Source organism: Sminthopsis crassicaudata, chromosome 1, assembly GCF_048593235.1.
Source record: "Sminthopsis crassicaudata isolate SCR6 chromosome 1, ASM4859323v1, whole genome shotgun sequence".
NCBI lineage: Eukaryota > Metazoa > Chordata > Mammalia > Dasyuromorphia > Dasyuridae > Sminthopsis > Sminthopsis crassicaudata.
The window spans coordinates 499340841-499357807 of NC_133617.1; the positions used below are offsets into that span (position 1 = coordinate 499340841).

General features: G+C 33.6%; 1 protein-coding gene across 3 annotated transcripts in view; it reads right to left on the reverse strand.

Moving 5' to 3' along the window:
* The window catches only part of SNX24 (sorting nexin 24), a 255972-nt gene that overhangs the window by 115060 nt on the left and 123945 nt on the right, over nucleotides 1-16967 (reverse strand). For all 3 annotated transcript variants that reach the window (XM_074281505.1, XM_074281506.1, XM_074281507.1), the window contains exons 2-3: nucleotides 16056-16139; nucleotides 6153-6257 (exon numbers count right to left, since the gene is read on the reverse strand). In XM_074281505.1, coding sequence (XP_074137606.1) covers nucleotides 6153-6257; nucleotides 16056-16139 — 189 coding nt within the window. The remainder of the gene's footprint in view (nucleotides 1-6152; nucleotides 6258-16055; nucleotides 16140-16967) is intronic.

Here is a 16967-nt window from a genome sequence, read left to right on the forward strand (position 1 = left end):
GCTCTAAAGGAAGATTTGGAATAATCTCTTTTCAAGATTAAGAAATATTATATACAGAAACTGAACAAAATGAAGAATCACAGATCACAACTTCACTAATGAAAAGAATTTAAAATAATGCCTTTAAAAACAATCTTTAAAATTCTGTTGACAATTCAGTTCTATTCAAAAAATTTTTATCAACAACCTACTATGCTAAGTCTTGGGGATATCAAAATAAAATAAACAATGAATGTCCTAAAGGATTTTACTGATTGTTAAGTGTCCTTACCAATCACAATGAAACATCTATGTGTCAAATTTCTGAGAAGTGATTTGGGTTTTCCTGATTGAAAAACCTATTCTAAATGAAACAATGTTATAAGCCTTCTGACAAGGCATTCTAGAAACATGTATGTACAAAAGAATCTAAAAACAGCTTCAAGCAATGATGGATTTAAGTTATTACCAGATCCAAAAAAGATGGATGGCAGTCTGCTTTTCTTAATCTACATCATCATCTAGATCTATTTAAAGATATGTGATACACTAACAAACTTAGTTAACATTTCGATAAAATCAGTAAAATAATCTGCCCCTGTTACACCGAGTCTGTATCGATCAATAAAATCACTTGTTCAAGGAAAGTACTGTTAAGTACTGACAATTCTAGCCATTAATATTATTTAACACACTGGGCACAATCTTTAATGAGGACAAAGAACAGTTTGTCTCTATATACTTATAGCATCCATAACACCTAAGCTACAGATTTTCTACAGTATTTTCATGGTACCCAGATTTTATAATCTTTCCTTTTTTACCATATTTATAAATCTCTTTTTACTCTAAAAAGCAAATTAAGAAATTTGAGAACTCAGGATTTCAAAATTTTTAGCCTAAAAGGCAAGAGAGAGTCTGAACTTTCCCTAAGATACCACCTCAATCAATCCCTTTATCAAATTATAGGTATATTAAAAAAAAAAAAAAAAAAAAGTCTTATTATCTAGAGGGACCATGTATAGCTAGGTATAGACATATGAGTACTCATGAGTAGTCTACAATAGAAAAATAGAGGGTGGGATGGAAGAAAATACTGGAAAGGGTAAATGAATGAATTAACTTCCAAGCAGTCAATTGCCCATCACTCCTGGTGGTGCAGAATCCCACACTGCCTATTCTATCAGTGCCAAGCACTGTCCCCCTCTTGTAGGCTACAAGTGCAGGCACTGTCATTGCTGGTGCCTGAGTATTAGCCAAATGATGTGCTCCTATAGTATAATCAAGAGATGTCCCCTAAATCAGAGCCTGAGAATCTTATACACCAGATCCTATATTGTCTCAGGGGCTACCACTGTTGGAGTTGGGGGCTGCTCTGAGGGAAGTCATTGTTCACAGGAAAAAGAGTGGAAGCTGTCTTTTTTTTTAAACTTTTAAAACTAATGAGCTTAATTCTGGAAAGATTTCTAGATTCCTAAGAAAAAGAAGTGGTCTTTTCAAATCTCTCCCCCAGTGCCCTCTACAAATGGAGTCTCCAACTAGTCCATGTGGCAGTTCTCTAAGGCTTCCCCATTGCACTTTTTAAAGTTCTAACTGGAGTTTTGGGATAATAAAAAATCCCAGTTTTCAAGTCAGGCCCCTATCCACAACCACTGAAGAGTCTGGAGATTACAAATCCCAAATTTAAAAATTGAGCAATGGTCCTTATAGACACAGAATATATCCATTTCTGTCTTTAGTTGCTGAATGCCCACAAGCAGTGGAAAGTTTTCTCATGGTATGTGCCAAGTATCACTAGATGCACAAAGGTTATGTTGGGATTCAATTTATCTGCATTTTCCTTCATCTACTTCAACTCTATACTGTTAAGCATCACCAGTGTCTAATCTGGGCCTCATTCAAGTCAATGTGGTACATTATTTCTGGTATAGGAATAGACCTATAGACCCCACCTAACATCAAAAGGATATTTACATAGACATAGCATAGAAGGAATACTGAGCACAAATACAGCACTGACTCAGAAGAATGTAGATTTCCTACCCCTTTGTTAACCACACACAATCCACTAGCAAGAAGCCTAATGGAAGAATCCCTGATTCCTCATTCACTGGCTTTTTTCTGCTTAAGCCACTAGGAAGCTATGTCAATGGCTCTAGCCTCAATTCTCTGGGACAAGAAGCTCTTTCAATACCTTTAAGGAAAAAATTAGTCTAATTTATTTTTTCCTAACATAAAATACATAAACTAAACAAAAAACCCAAATCTAATTTAGAGCAAACACAACATTTGTCATAAGCTTTTTATTGGAATCAAAACAAACTAATACATTTCATCTCCATTTATAATGCCTTATCTGAAATTGTAAAATTGACCTACTTCAGGAAACTCAAAATGCCATGATAACATGAGATAACATTAAATAATAGCTTACTATTTACCAACAATCATTCATTACAAATGTGAAAATTCATAATAGCAATTATTCCTAAGTCTTTTCAATATTCAGACATGCTAAAATTATGACTAGGAGTTGAGAAAGTTCAGAGCAGTTCAAGGATAAATATTTAAAACACATATATCTTCACTGAAAGGAAAAGTTTTTAAAGGTCAGTTCTTCTACTTGTATGACCTTGAATAAATAAATTTCCTCTCTTAAGCCTCAGTTTCCTCAACTGTGAAATGAGGTGTTCAACTAGATGATCAAATTTCTTCTAGCTGCAAATCCTATGAAGTTTATAAGAATCTATTGTTGACTGACTGAATTTGTTTGAGGCATTTTTGCCCTATAGATTTGCACACAATTTTTAAAAATAATGTTCATTTAGGCTAACACAGAGGTTTATAAAACTGAGTAACTATAATTTTGACACAATATTTCCTTTGGGTTTCTACTCCTTAGAAGTAATATCCGAAAGGAGAAAAGGAATCTGCCTTCAAGTTGAATGGAAACAGAATATTAACAATGATGGAACCCTGCCTATATGTCTTCAGGATGGCTCTAGAACACTAGTATCAAACTCAAATAGAAACAAAGAACACAAAACAATACTTGAGGAGCCCTGTGAGCTACAAAATGACTTTTTAAAACATATATTAACATCACCATTGTTCTATTATATTTTAATAATCTTTGTAAAATGTTTCCCAATTACATTTTAATTTGGTTCAAGTATAGGTCATGTGTTTAACCCCTCTGCTCTACAATACCCTATTCTAAATTCTCATGGAATCTGAGATAATACAGTGGCTATCCTTTGGTACCTTTCCTAACCATGTAATTTTCTGTTATAACAATTAATTCTTTTGAAGTTTAGGGGGCAAAATAATGACCTGTAAGGTCTACTGGTCAATAATTTTAGATAAAAAGTTCTGAGTTTCTCTCTAATCCTTGATTTCTCTGTGGTTAAAGTAAAATCCAGTTTATTAGAAATATTTGACAATAAAACAGCAAATTATATGACATTACAGTGCTCATAGACAATCAATCAAGAAGCATTCAAGCACCTACTATATGATGCAAGCACTTGTGCTAAGCACTGGGAATACAAAATGAGGCAAAAGATACTTCTTGCCCTGGTGGGGAAAAGAAGTTAGAGAAGAGCTGATTTTTTCTTGGGATCTTTCTCATCCTGGACACTCTTCTCAGGTATGCAAGTCAATGATTCTCTTTTGTTTCCCTTCTCTGACACAGCTCAGTTCTCTCTTTGTTCCAATTTATTGAATCCAGAAACTAAGAATCTCTTTTTTCTTTCAGTTCTGATAGGTCCTCTATTTTATGTTCTTGATTCTCACTGATGAGAGGTGATATACAGACCTCTCTTGCTTTCAGTTCTACTAACCCCAATAGAACCTATTACACTTGCAAGTAGTTTTAGTTCACAAACATGAACATAGAGTATATTTCTGAGGCTCTTAAGTCCTTTATGTTTCCATTTGCCAAAGATTCTGATATCCTTAATCCTGCTTATTATAACCATCAAAAACACAACAAATTGGATTATTATTTTCAAATTAGCTTGCATTTCAGATCCTATAGTGAGGCATTATTATCATACTACCTTTTCTCATTTTCCAGAAAGTAATGTGGCAATTCATTCATTCATTTCTGGAAAACTATATCCTAACACTAAGAGAAACATATATTAACTAACATTGAGCAATTCATTTAACGTCTCTGGGTCTCAGTTTTCTTATATGTAATTCAATTAATCAACAAGGTTTTATTAAGCATTTGCTATGTACCAGACATATGTTAGGTACTGGGTATACAAATATAAAAAATGAAATAATCTACTCTTGAGGAACTGACATTTAACTGACAAGGCTAGACTATTGCTAACATGCTCGTTAGCTCTAATGTTTTATGATTTCATATGCTATTAGAAAATTATAAAATAAATGTTTGTATTTCCCTGATATATCTTATGTCATATACTTAAGTATTTTTAAGCAAGTTCTTATATAAGAATTATTGCTGGTTCTTAGCTCTTAAATAAAGTATGCTTTCTTTTCTTTTCAACTATTTACAATTATTTCCTTTTCCTTTTTGTCAGTCCTTCTGAAATTAAGAACAGTATTTTGGTAATATTGATGTAACTACCTATCAGAATTACTAGGGTGATAAAAGACACAGCTCCAGAATCTAACAGCATCACTTGCTTTATGTAATAGTGGGAATGAAGCAGGACTATTTCCTGGAAAATAATGAAAAAAAAAAAAAAAAAAAAAAAAAAACACACTTGAAAAGGGAAAAGTCTGGTAGAGAGATTTGTTAATTCATCTCAATACCATGTGGACATTCCACATCTGGAGTTCTGTATTTGTGCTCTTATGCCCTCTTCTACAAAAACACTAAAGGTATTACCACTGATGCTATTGAGGCTGTTGATTTAATCAACAATGCAGGTGATAAGGACTTAGACAAATTGTGATCAATCAATCTAGGACTGATCAGACCAAATCTGGTGAGATGATGTGAGCTGCACTTAGGGATAACATTCCTTTTCTCTTGAATCTAAATTAAAGAAAGAAGCAGCTGCCCCAACTTCTCTCTTATATGAGGGGAAGTGTTTAGAGCAAACAGTTCTCTGCTAAAAACCTTCATAAGTATAATTGTTCCCTTTTCCATACTGGATAGTTCATTATTCTCTATTAATTTCTCACTGTTAGCTAAAACTTTTTGGTAAATTTCATACTAGCCATATCAGAAGCTATTAGAAGAAAAATTTGCTTGGGTAAGTAAAGCTGATATATTCAGCCTCAGAGATGAAGTGACATAGTGATGAATACCCCTTTGGGAAATCACAAACCTTTTTGGTCTGCAATCATACTCATTAGCCAGCCTGAAGTCAATTTATAGGAGGGAGTACAGTGAGAGTTTGATAACCTGAAGTGAAGCAAAAATCCCCTAAGCCAGAAAAGAATGGAATTGATAGGAAGAAACCTGGAATACAGAAAAGAAGGGATTTTTTGGTGACTAATTCCGTTTGGATTTCTTGCTAGTATTTACATGGGTTTCCCCTTATTTCTTCTTCATATAGGTAAAAGACAGGATTCTTCACTCCCCCCAAAAAATATTCAAAGTTCAAAACTTTTGGATCTGGAGATAGAAGATATGAATTTTAATCCTAACTGTGCTACTTATTTGTCTTTGTGATATTAATCTGTATAATGAAGCAAATGGATTAGATATAAATCTATGTTCCTATGCTAATTTTCTTTGGTAAGGCATGGATATTTCACCATGTATTCTATCAGAGTGAGTAACCACCCTCTACTAGTTTTAGTGGGCCAAGCTAACAACAAAAATAATATTAGGAAATTGTGCATTAAAAAGATGATTTAAAATTAAAATGAATAAAAATTGAACAGTCTTTCTTTTCTTTTATGATCATCTAAATATCATTTTTATCCTTCTCTGCAATAAAAGCAAAATTCAGATAGCATTATCTCAGATCTCTAAAATTATAATTTCTGGAATATAAATGCTAGATTTTTCATGTTTTAATTTCCATCTCTAAGTAGTACAGGACAATACCAAGTCAAATTATGTTTAATTATTTTTTTTGTGTGTATAACACTTTTACTTTAAGAATTGATGAATACAGTAAATAATTCAGAGTTTAAATTCCTGCTTCCCAATATTTATAAAAGTTGAAAAGACACCTTACCTGTAAATAGGCTTCCAAACCTTGTCTTCGCTGCTCCAAGACTTTTGGGACCCAGTTTCTAACGTGTTTGGAAGGAATTTCTGGAGTTCTTATACACTTCTTGAGCTATAAAGACAAAGAAATATTGTTTAAAACTTACTGAAAAATGATTAAAAATTTTAAAGACAATATTGGAAAAAAACCCATAAAAATGAGATACAACAACAACAAAAAAAATTGAGACAGACAAAAAGACTACTATATTACAAAAATCTGTTTAAAAGTTCTTTCCCAGATCTATGTGAATTAATGCAAAGTGAAGTTAAGTAGAACTAGAACATTCTATATAATAAAAATACTGTAGCAATGATCAACTATGAAAGGAATAAGCTATTCTGATTAAGGCAATGATCCAAGACAATTTCAAAAAACCCATGATGAAAAAAAAAACACCATTCATCTCCAGAGAACAAATAAAATGAGCCCAGATTGAAACATACTTTTTTACTTTATTTTTCATGTGTGTATGTGTGTATGTATGTAATGTATGTGCCCAATATTTCCATGTTTTGCATGATTTCACATATATAACTAATATCCTAATGCTTGCCTTAAAAGTGGGAGGGAAGGAATTTAGAATTCAAAATTTCTTAATATCAATGTTAAAAAAAATTTTATATGTAATTGGGAAATTTAATAAAATGAAATTTATTTTTAAAATGAAAAAAAATTATTCCCCTAAACTTTATCCTAAAACTATATTTTATTATATGCCCTTTTGATTTTTTTATGATAGTACATATTTCAAGTATATGACTATTTTCCCCAAGATATTTTAAACAAACTGAAATAGCTTGTTTACCTGCAAAGGTATAAATAGTTCCTTAAATCAAGCAATACAAGGAAAAATTGCTTATATAAATAAATTGAAAAGAACTGTAAGTTATTGTATATATTGGAAAATGTTGAGCAAAATATTGTCCTCAGTAATACATTCTGCCGGGGAAGGCAAAATTCTAAACTATATCAATCCATTTGGATATCATTCACAGATCTAAACAATTAAAAAAGACCACACACAGGAATGATACATCTAAGTTTCTAAGAATCAACTGAAAACACTTTTCAATGAAAACTGAATGTTTCTTTCAACAGACAGATGATAAAACCTTTTATCAGACTTTTTGGCAATTAACAGACTAATTATATGTATTTTCACGCATGGAAAATATGTAGGTTTGTTTCACTTAACTTTAAGAACAGGGCAGCTAGGTGGTACACTAGATAGAACATTGGCCCTAGAGTCAGGAAGACCTGAGTTTCAAGAGTGACCTCAGACACTTGACACCTACTAGCTGGGTGTGACTCTCCAGCACTTGACCCCAACTGCCACAACAAATTCTACAACAAAAAAAAACACATATTTGCTTCAGGGGAAGGTTTCTGTTTGGGTGGGGGGATGATAATTTAGTGGGTAATGATAGAAAAAAAAAAGAGCATTAACAAATCACTTTTAAGTTCATAGAAGAAAAGAAAGTATATAATGAGACACCATAAAGAAATCTGGATTAAATTGTTAAATTTATCATATTCATATATTACCTTTCATATATATGGAAATATATTTAAAAGAACTGCACATATTTAATTTATACCAGATTACCTGCTGTCTTGGGGAGGAGAGAAGGAGGAAGAAAACTTTGGAACACTAAGTTTTACAAAAATGAATGTTGAAAATTGGGAAAATATTTTTACAGTTAAAGGTTCTGACAAAGGTCTCATTTCCAAAATATATAGAGAAATGACCCTAATTTATAAGAAATCAAACCATTCTCCAATTGATAAATGGTCAAAGGATATGAACAGACAATTCTCAGATGATGAAATTGAAATTATATCCACTCATATGAAAGAGTGTTCCAAATCACTATTGATCAGAGAAATGCAAATTAAGACAATTCTGAGATACCACTACACACCTGTCAGATTGGCTAAGATGACAGGAACAAATAATGATGAATGTTGGAGGGGATGTGGGAAAACTGGGACACTAATACATTGTTGGTGGAGTTGTGAAAGAATCCAGCCATTCTGGAGAGCAATTTGGAACTACGCCCAAAAAGTTATCAAATTTGATCCAGCAGTGGTACTACTGGGCTTATATCCCAAAGAAATACTAAAGAGGGGAAAGGGACCTGTATGTGCCAAAATGTTTGTGGCAGCTCTTTTTGTTGTAGCTAGAAACTGGAAGATGAATGGATGTCCATCAATTGGAGAATGGTTGGGTAAATTATAGTATATGAAGGTTATGGAATATTATTGCTCTGTAAGAAATGACCAGCAGGAGGAATACAGAAAGGCGTGGAAAGACTTACATCAACTGATGCTGAGTGAAATGAATAGAACTAGAAGATCGCTGTACACTTCAATGCTGTATGAAGATATATTCTGATGGAAGTGGATATCTTCAACATAAAGAAGATCCAACTCACTTCCAGCTGATCAATAATGGACAGAAATAACTACACTCAGAGATGGAACACTGGGAAGTGAATGTAAATTGTTAGCACTACTGTCTATCTACCCAGGTTACTTATACCTTTGGAATCTAATACTTAATGTGCAACAAGAAAATGGTATTTACACACATATATTGTATCTAGGTTATATTGTAACACATGTAAAATGTATGGGATTGCCTGTCATCGGGGGGAGGGAGGGGAGGGATAATTTGGAAAAAATGAATACAAGGGATAATGTTATAAAAAAAAATTGCTCATGCATATATACTGTGGAAAAAAATTCTAAATAAAAAAAAATGAATGTTGAAAACTATCTATACATGTATTTGAAAAATAAATACTATTGAAAAATTAAAAATAAAGCCTATATATATATATAACCAACTTAGTTTTTTACACAATCCTTTCTTATTTTTCTTTATATGATATTAATGATTAAGTTCACAATAAATTTTTTTAAAGGAAAAAAAAAATGGAAATTGCCTTTCAAGCTAGTTTTCAGGGCTTTATGAGTAAATGTAGCTTGAGAAGAAATGGCCTAAAGGAAAAGAACAAACTATTTCAACTATCAAAAACTAAGTTAGATCATCTTGCATAAAAAACAAACAAGCAAAAAAATTATCTTAATGTTCAAATTAAAAATAAGAAAAATGTATTTTCAAAACAGTTTCTAACAAAATACAAATGGAAGAGATTTTGGTGCTTTAGAAGTCATTCTTTTTGCTTAATACTGCCTCTAGAGAAAATGTGGAGAGAAATGCAAGAACAAACTCAAAATTAACTTTGACATGCTTGCCCATAGGGGATTGAGAATTTACATTTTGTCTCTGAATTGACTGAGTTGTTTCAGAAGCAAAAGCAAATATAACAAAGTCAAATCATTATGAAAAGAGTTATTATAATTCAAGAGGAATTTTCAATTTCATAATGAAACCTTTTTTTAAAAGCATTAAATTACAACTCTGATAATGTTTAAGAATGAAAAACCAAGACTCTCTACATTATCCCAAAACTGTAGAATGAAAAGCATTTTTCTTCTATTTATGTGTTAAGAGTATTGAAGAAGTTATCATCAAACAGCTACTGAGATGACAGCATTTGTAGTTGAATAATGAATTGTTTTAGATGAAAGAGGACAAAGTTAAAACAATATAAGTTTCCAATAGGGCTCAGCTGCTCATAAAATAAATACTCCATTGCTACTCCACAGTGATTCTGTCACAGAACTTTTATCATCCATTTGGTAATTAAAGATATACATGATAATTATTTGAAAACAATTCCATTTTCTCATGGTGATCACTCTGCATCACTTTTTGGACAATATTATATGATTTATGAACTATCTTTTTGCTACAACCCTTAACTTAAAGAATAATTTGGCTATACTTAGTCATTTTCTAAAATCTGTGTTAGGATTACTAGGTGAGAACTCAGGTTGTCTGGATAGTGACAAGGTGAGAATTCAGGTTGGACAATTACAAGGTGAGAACTCATGTTGACTTGATAGAAGGAGCAGGCTCATTGGCTGAGGTTCTTCCCAGAAGCCCTTGCATTATCCCACGCCCATTCTCTGGGAGAATAAAAGAGAGGACTCCCAGAGATAGAAGAAGACTGCATTGCATCAGGCTTGACGGGGCTCCCTGCAGGAAGGGAAGTCACTTCTCTGGACAAGAGTTAACAGCAACTGCCTGGAGACAACGGTTCGTTACAGGAAGAAGAATCTGTCGGAGAGATTTGAGTAGAAGACACAGCAGATCCCTACATAATAAATTTTCTCCAGGTTCCAGACATGTCCTTGCTATGGATTTCCAATCATTCGGGGTTAGGACTTCATAAGACAAACCATCTAGTAACATTTTGACATAAGCTGATGTAGCCCCATAAAGGGTACAACCTTTTTTCAAATCCTTAATTTTATTCAAATCTAAAGGTGCATATCTTCTCCTTTTTTTACCTACAGAGTCAGTATTTTCAATCACAGGATATGCATGTATAAAATCACTTATATCCTGTCCTTCTCTCTTAGCTTTAACCAATGCTTTTTCTAATCTTGTCATAGGCTTAGGCTGCTTCACAGGCAATTCTGTTTGTATTTCTGCCTCTTCCTCTCCTCCTTCTTGCTCCACCCAAGAAGGGTTAATTGAGGGAGGAGATGGGAGGTGCTCCTGTTGCTGTTGCTCAGAATTGTACTTAACTTCATTGTTATCTTATTCATCCTTTTCACCTATTTTAGTTGACACTTCCCCATTTTGCTCCTTCATCTCTTCCTTTAGAATAACATTTTTTAAAGCCATTTGGATTAAATTGTAGGTATGAATTGTATCTTTGGAAACTGAGTTTGGTCTGGAACCAAAGGGTAAAATGTCACAAAGGTAATTGTACTGTTCACCTAATTGCTCTCCTACTAATTTCCACTCATCTGGATCCAATTCTTCTTCCAGAGAAAAAGAAGGACATATGACCTTCACAGTTCTTAAAAGTTCAGTAATCTCCTCTAAAATTATAATCAAGCCTTGGCTTTTCATAACCTTGATGATGTTCTCTAAACATTTTCCTTGAACAGAAGGTGTTTGCCCCATTTCACTATAAGAGATTGCTGGTTTAGCCCTTAACAAGTTAAGTTCCTTATTTATCTATTAGCACGCTCACTTAATCTTTAACAAAGTTTCCTCGTTACTCACGGTTCTGGGTCAGAGAGACTGAGATCTAGATCGGAAGCTTTTCCACTGGAATCAGGACTGTGTCTGTCCCTGTTCAGGCGCCAAATTGCAAAGGTCTGGTCTAGCTCCTCTTGTCAGGATAAGCAAAAGTCCTTGCCCCACGTGTGGACGCCAATTGTAACGAGCTGTCGTCTCTAGAAGCTGCCGGATCACTCTCTGGGAAGAGATCTGCTGTGTCTTCTACTCAAATCTCTCCGACAGATTCTTCTTCCTGTAACGAACCGTTGTCTCCAGGCAGTTGCTGTTAACTCTTGTCCAGAGAAGTGACTTCCCTTCCTGCAGGGAGCCCCGCCAAGCCTGATGCAATGCAGAGTCTTCTTCTATCTCTGGGAGTCCTCTCTTTTATTCTCCCAGAGAATGGGTATGGGACAATGCAAGGGCTTCTGGGAAGAACCACCTCAGCCAATGAGCCTGCTCCTTCCATCAAGTCAACCTGAGTTCTCACCTTGTAATTGTCCAACCTGAATTCTCACCTTGTCACTATCCAGACAACCCGAGTTCTCACTTAGTAATCCTAACAAATCTGATTAAAAATACTTGCGTTTTTAAACACAGAATGATAATATAAACAAATTTAAGAACAATTTATGTAAACATATAGTTGATAAATCCAAAAACAGGAAATAAAGGATAAAGAAAACTTCAGATATCTGGAGTTTAATGCTAATGATAATATTTTGGAGAAAAACCAAATTTCCCTCGGTATCACTGTCACAATCAAAATAACTGGCTAAATGGTCTGACTTAGTATGGTATTTCCTGAGTTTTTTCATAATTCATTTTTCATTAAGTGAAATGCAAGAAATTCATTATTTTATTATTGATTATGTGCTGGGTACTCATAGAAAAATGGCTACAGTCAGTATTAAATAGCCCAAATCAGCAATTAAAATTTCTATGGGAAAAAAAAAAAAAAAAACTAGGTCTGGAAAACAAACCATAAACAATATTGTACATTATAGAAGACTACTAAAATAGCTTACATCCAACTCTACCACATCTGAAGATTTGAGTTTTCCTAGCATATTCTTTCTTACGTGTGTATATATGGAATAAGGGACTATAATTCTAAATAGCAGATTTTCTGGTTCATTCCAGGGCTTATAAACACAAGTAAAATGGAGCACGTGGAAGAGAGAGCTTTTAAGGAAAATTAAAATGAAAATAAATATATTTTCTTCCTGTTTCTGGCACATATTATAAATTATACAGTATCAAAAAAAGTATTTGTGACTCCAACTTTAACTCCCCATATATAACAATTTAACCAATTAACATATATCAAAGAAATTCTCTGCAATTAATTTTAATTGACAAATATTCAATGAACAACTATTATCCCCCCCCCCCCCATTTCTGGAATGGCACCAGCATCAAACCATCCATACAAGCAATGTAGCATTCTGTAGGCCCCAGAATCTCTTTTCTTTCTCAGGCCTAGGTCACTGATTAAATATCACACTTGCTCTTACAGGGCAATAAGAAAGTATTTACATTCTTTTTTAAAGCAAAAAGTATATTCATTTGGTCACAAACAAGTCTATTAGCTTAAGAAAAGATTCTTAGGTTGGCTTTCTGGTCAATGTAGAAAAACCTAGGCAACTCACAGGATTCTGAAGTTTTAGTCAATCAATTTTTATTAAAATAAAGCCTTTTCTACAATAAGCATAGCTCAAAGAAAAATAGATGCAAAGTCTTTCTTTTCTCTTCTGTTTCTCCCTCTCAAATTATAAAGGCTAATAGAGAGCAACCAAGCATCTCTGAAGAGTTTTACCTTTTCTCAGGCTGCTGAAAGTTATAAACTCAGTTTTATTAGCAGGAGCAAGATTTAGCTTCCCTCCAATCAGCTATAGAACTACACTTACAGAAATCTCTTACCTAATCAACCTTTTCTACCAACCAATGCGTAAATTAACTCTTCTCTACTAATTAGGACATTTTCAGGAAAACAGAAAAGTCTTTTTACAAATATCTTCTCTTGCAGTTGTCTTCTGTCCCCAGCTTCTTATGGCTTCATTTGTGATAAATGCAACTCTCCATTACACTCTAACTCATTCTCTCACTTATCCATTGTCTTGTATCTCTTTCCCTGTCTTCTTATTGCCTAATGCCTCAAATAAGTGTCTCCTACGAGTCAATGACTCATATTTATTACCTTTTGAGGTAGAACTCAAGCAATATTTTTCTGTCAGACAAGAAAACAATAGTCTCTGAAATTTCCCATAAAAAAGTCGAGTCAATAAACATTTTTTAAGCATTGCAGATACAAAGAAAGGATAATAACAGTCTCAACTCGCAAGGAGTTCACATTCTGATTTGGAAGACAACATGAAAACAACTATGTACATACAAGATATGTGGAACTGGAGACAATCATCTCAGAGGTAATGCATTAAAAAGAAAGACTTCTTGCAGAAGGTGGGATTTTAGCTGAGATTTGAAAGAGGAGAGTTCTAAATATGGGAAAAGCTGTGAAATTAGACATCCAATGAAAATGTCCAGTTAAAAAATGGAGTTTCTTATGTGAAAAACAGAAAAAAGGCATCACAGGATAGGTGTCTGAGAGTAAGGTTCAAGAATATTAGGAAGATAGGTAGGGGCCCAGTTATAAATAGTTTTAAAAGCAAAAAGGATTTTGTTTGATACTAGTAATAGGGATGGCCACAGAAACTGGTTTATGCTTTAGAAAGTGGAGAGAAGACTTGAGTCAAGAAGACCAATGAGAAAGCTATTTCAATAATCCAGTGACTATTGATTAATAAAGTAATGCGAGCCTATTCCAAGGTGGTGGCAGTGTGAGAGGAGAGAAGGAAGAATATACAAAAGGTTGAATTAGCAGACTTGGCTTCTGACTGGTTAGGATAAGGAGCTAAAGATGGTACCTAGTGTTCAAGTCTGTGTTCAATTCTAGGTACTACAAGTATGTATTTAAGACAATAGTTGTAAAGTGCTTCACAGTGATGTGATTGTGGTCTCTTTCAGAAACTAGTCCTTTCAGATTGATTTATTCCTTTCTGATTCCCAGCTCGTCCTAGCTGATGCATTATCAATTCAAGAAGTTAGAACCTTGGATTCACAAATCCTGGTCAAAAGCATCCTTTTGAATTCCAATAGGAGATATCCGGGCTCTCTCAATCCCCATCATCTGAGCTGACTTGGGCTATCCCAACCCCCATTCTAATGATCTGCTCAGGTTTCCCAACCACCACCTAGCAAATTCTAGCCCTAGCTGAAACCCAGCGAGGAGCCAACTTGGGACTCCATCCACAGGCCCCTTTAGCTAAATTTCTCATTATATAAGAGCCATGCTGAAGTCCTCTGTTTGCAGAGGTTCCAAACATGGCAGCCTTACACCTGGCATGCCAAGGATCTCTGCCCACTGGAACACTGTTTCCGGTACCCTCTTATCTCTACTTTTACCTTTTACTAACTAGATTTTAACCTTACTTCCAAACCCCATAATAAACCTATTTTATCAATCTAGGTTTTTGGGTCTGTAAATTCCTTTACAGGGGACTCTTGCTCTGCCACAAGGCCTCATTTAACTCTGTATCCTTGTGCCAAATCCAAAGGGGTTGCAGCGGAGCTCTATTGGATTCCCTATATCCCGAACCTGCCACTAGACTTCAATTAAACCCTAATTTCATTTAGGTACCCTAATTCTAGACCTCATCAACAGTAGCACTTAACATGTTTATTTATTCCCTTTCTCAGATCTCTAGAGAATAAAAAACCAAGAGAAAATGGCCTTGGGTTCATGTTATATGAGGATGCTATAAAAGAACTCAGGACATTTAAGATGAAGAGAAGACTCAGGATGAACATGATAACATCTTCAAGTATTTGAAGAGCAAGTATCATGGACAAAAGGAATTAGATTTATTTCATTTCTCCTATAGGGCAGAGTCAAAAGTAATGGATAAAAATTTCAAAGAGGCCAAGTTTAAACTTAATGTTGGGGAAAACTAAAAATCAGATCTGTTCAAAAGAAAAGTGGGCTACCTAAAAAGATATATTGTCCCCTCCTTATAATTCAAGTATAGTCTGAATGACTACTTGGCAGCTATGGTGTAGTTTTCTTTTATGCATAGGTTGGACTAAATAGTTATCTGGGGTCCCTTCCAACTCTCAAAATTTGTGATCTTTTTTGTGCTTCCTCTGAATTATAATCCAAATTTCTTTCAAAAATATAAACATACAAGTCTAAAAGAAAAAAATACCATATAACTGAAATGGATGAAAAACTTGAGACAATGTTTTTATAGGCAGTAAGAAGGCTGATTTTCCTTTTATGTTTAAGAAAACACACTACATATGTAAACATGATTGATCTTTTTTGTACAAATATGAAATAAAAACTAGTTGGAAAAATAAACAAAAAAATGAAAAGTCAATGTTTAAAAACATTTTCCATGAAGAGAATTTTTTTTCTTTTCAAAGAAACCCAAGTACTTATCATGAGTAAAATATTTCAACCAATGTTTAGAAGCACTTATGTTTCAAAATAATATTAATAATACTAAATAAAAAGAAAACCTAAATCATTTTAAAAGCTTAATGAAAAACACTTTAAAGGATGAATAATATTTTAGGATGAAATAAATTATATTGATCTATGAAATATAATATGAAATAAAATCTCAAGTTACACTGATTAGACAGATAAAAAGATTAATTACCTTCTTATGCAGAGCATGAAATTCACTGTATCTTTTTTCTACAAAATGCTTCCGTCCACTCATTAGCACTTCTATCTTAAAGACCTACAGGGAAAAAAGATATTACTTTCACCAATTCAATACATTCAATTGTCCTATCTCTTAAGTTTGGGATCATCTTTTAAATTACAATAGCTAATCCCTCAAAACCTAGAAAACACTCAAGAGACATTGAAGTAACAACATTGATTAATGAGCACTATAACTAATTCTTTATTAATAAGTATTTTTACCCACATATATAAAAGCAAGGACAGTTTGCATGTACTGAAAGAAGTACTTAGATTTTATCATTTGTCAATGTTTCTTTAACATTAATGTTTTAAATAGATGTGAAATAGTGAAATATAGATAAGATGTTTGGCAAACAATTTCACACACAAGTGAGTTCTAATGTATATTCCAGTGACAAAGGACTAGCTTATCTGCAAAACAATAACAAAAACAATAGTAGATTTTGGGCTAATTTCTTATGTATATTCCAGTGACAAAGTACTAACTTATCTGCAAAACAATAACAAAAACAATAGTAGATTTTGGGCTAATTTCTTCTTAACCTTCATATTCATATAGTCTCAGCTGGATTTATTTTCCCTTGTTTTGAACAGAGAAAAAAAAAATTTAGTTAAGGTTCATTTTCCCTGTATGATATACGAATGACAGCTTGTGCTTCTACTTCCAAAAGGTTGAAAGGTCAAATGAAAAGGCTCTCTGGATGCACTAATTAGTAACCACTAACATGACATTTTCTGGATTCTTAGGTCAATGGGTCAGGACCAAGGACAAAGGATGAGAAATATTATGAAATGATCATGAAAATACATTTTTTCAAAAAGCTCACTAAAGCAACCAGAAGATCATTATACACTTCAA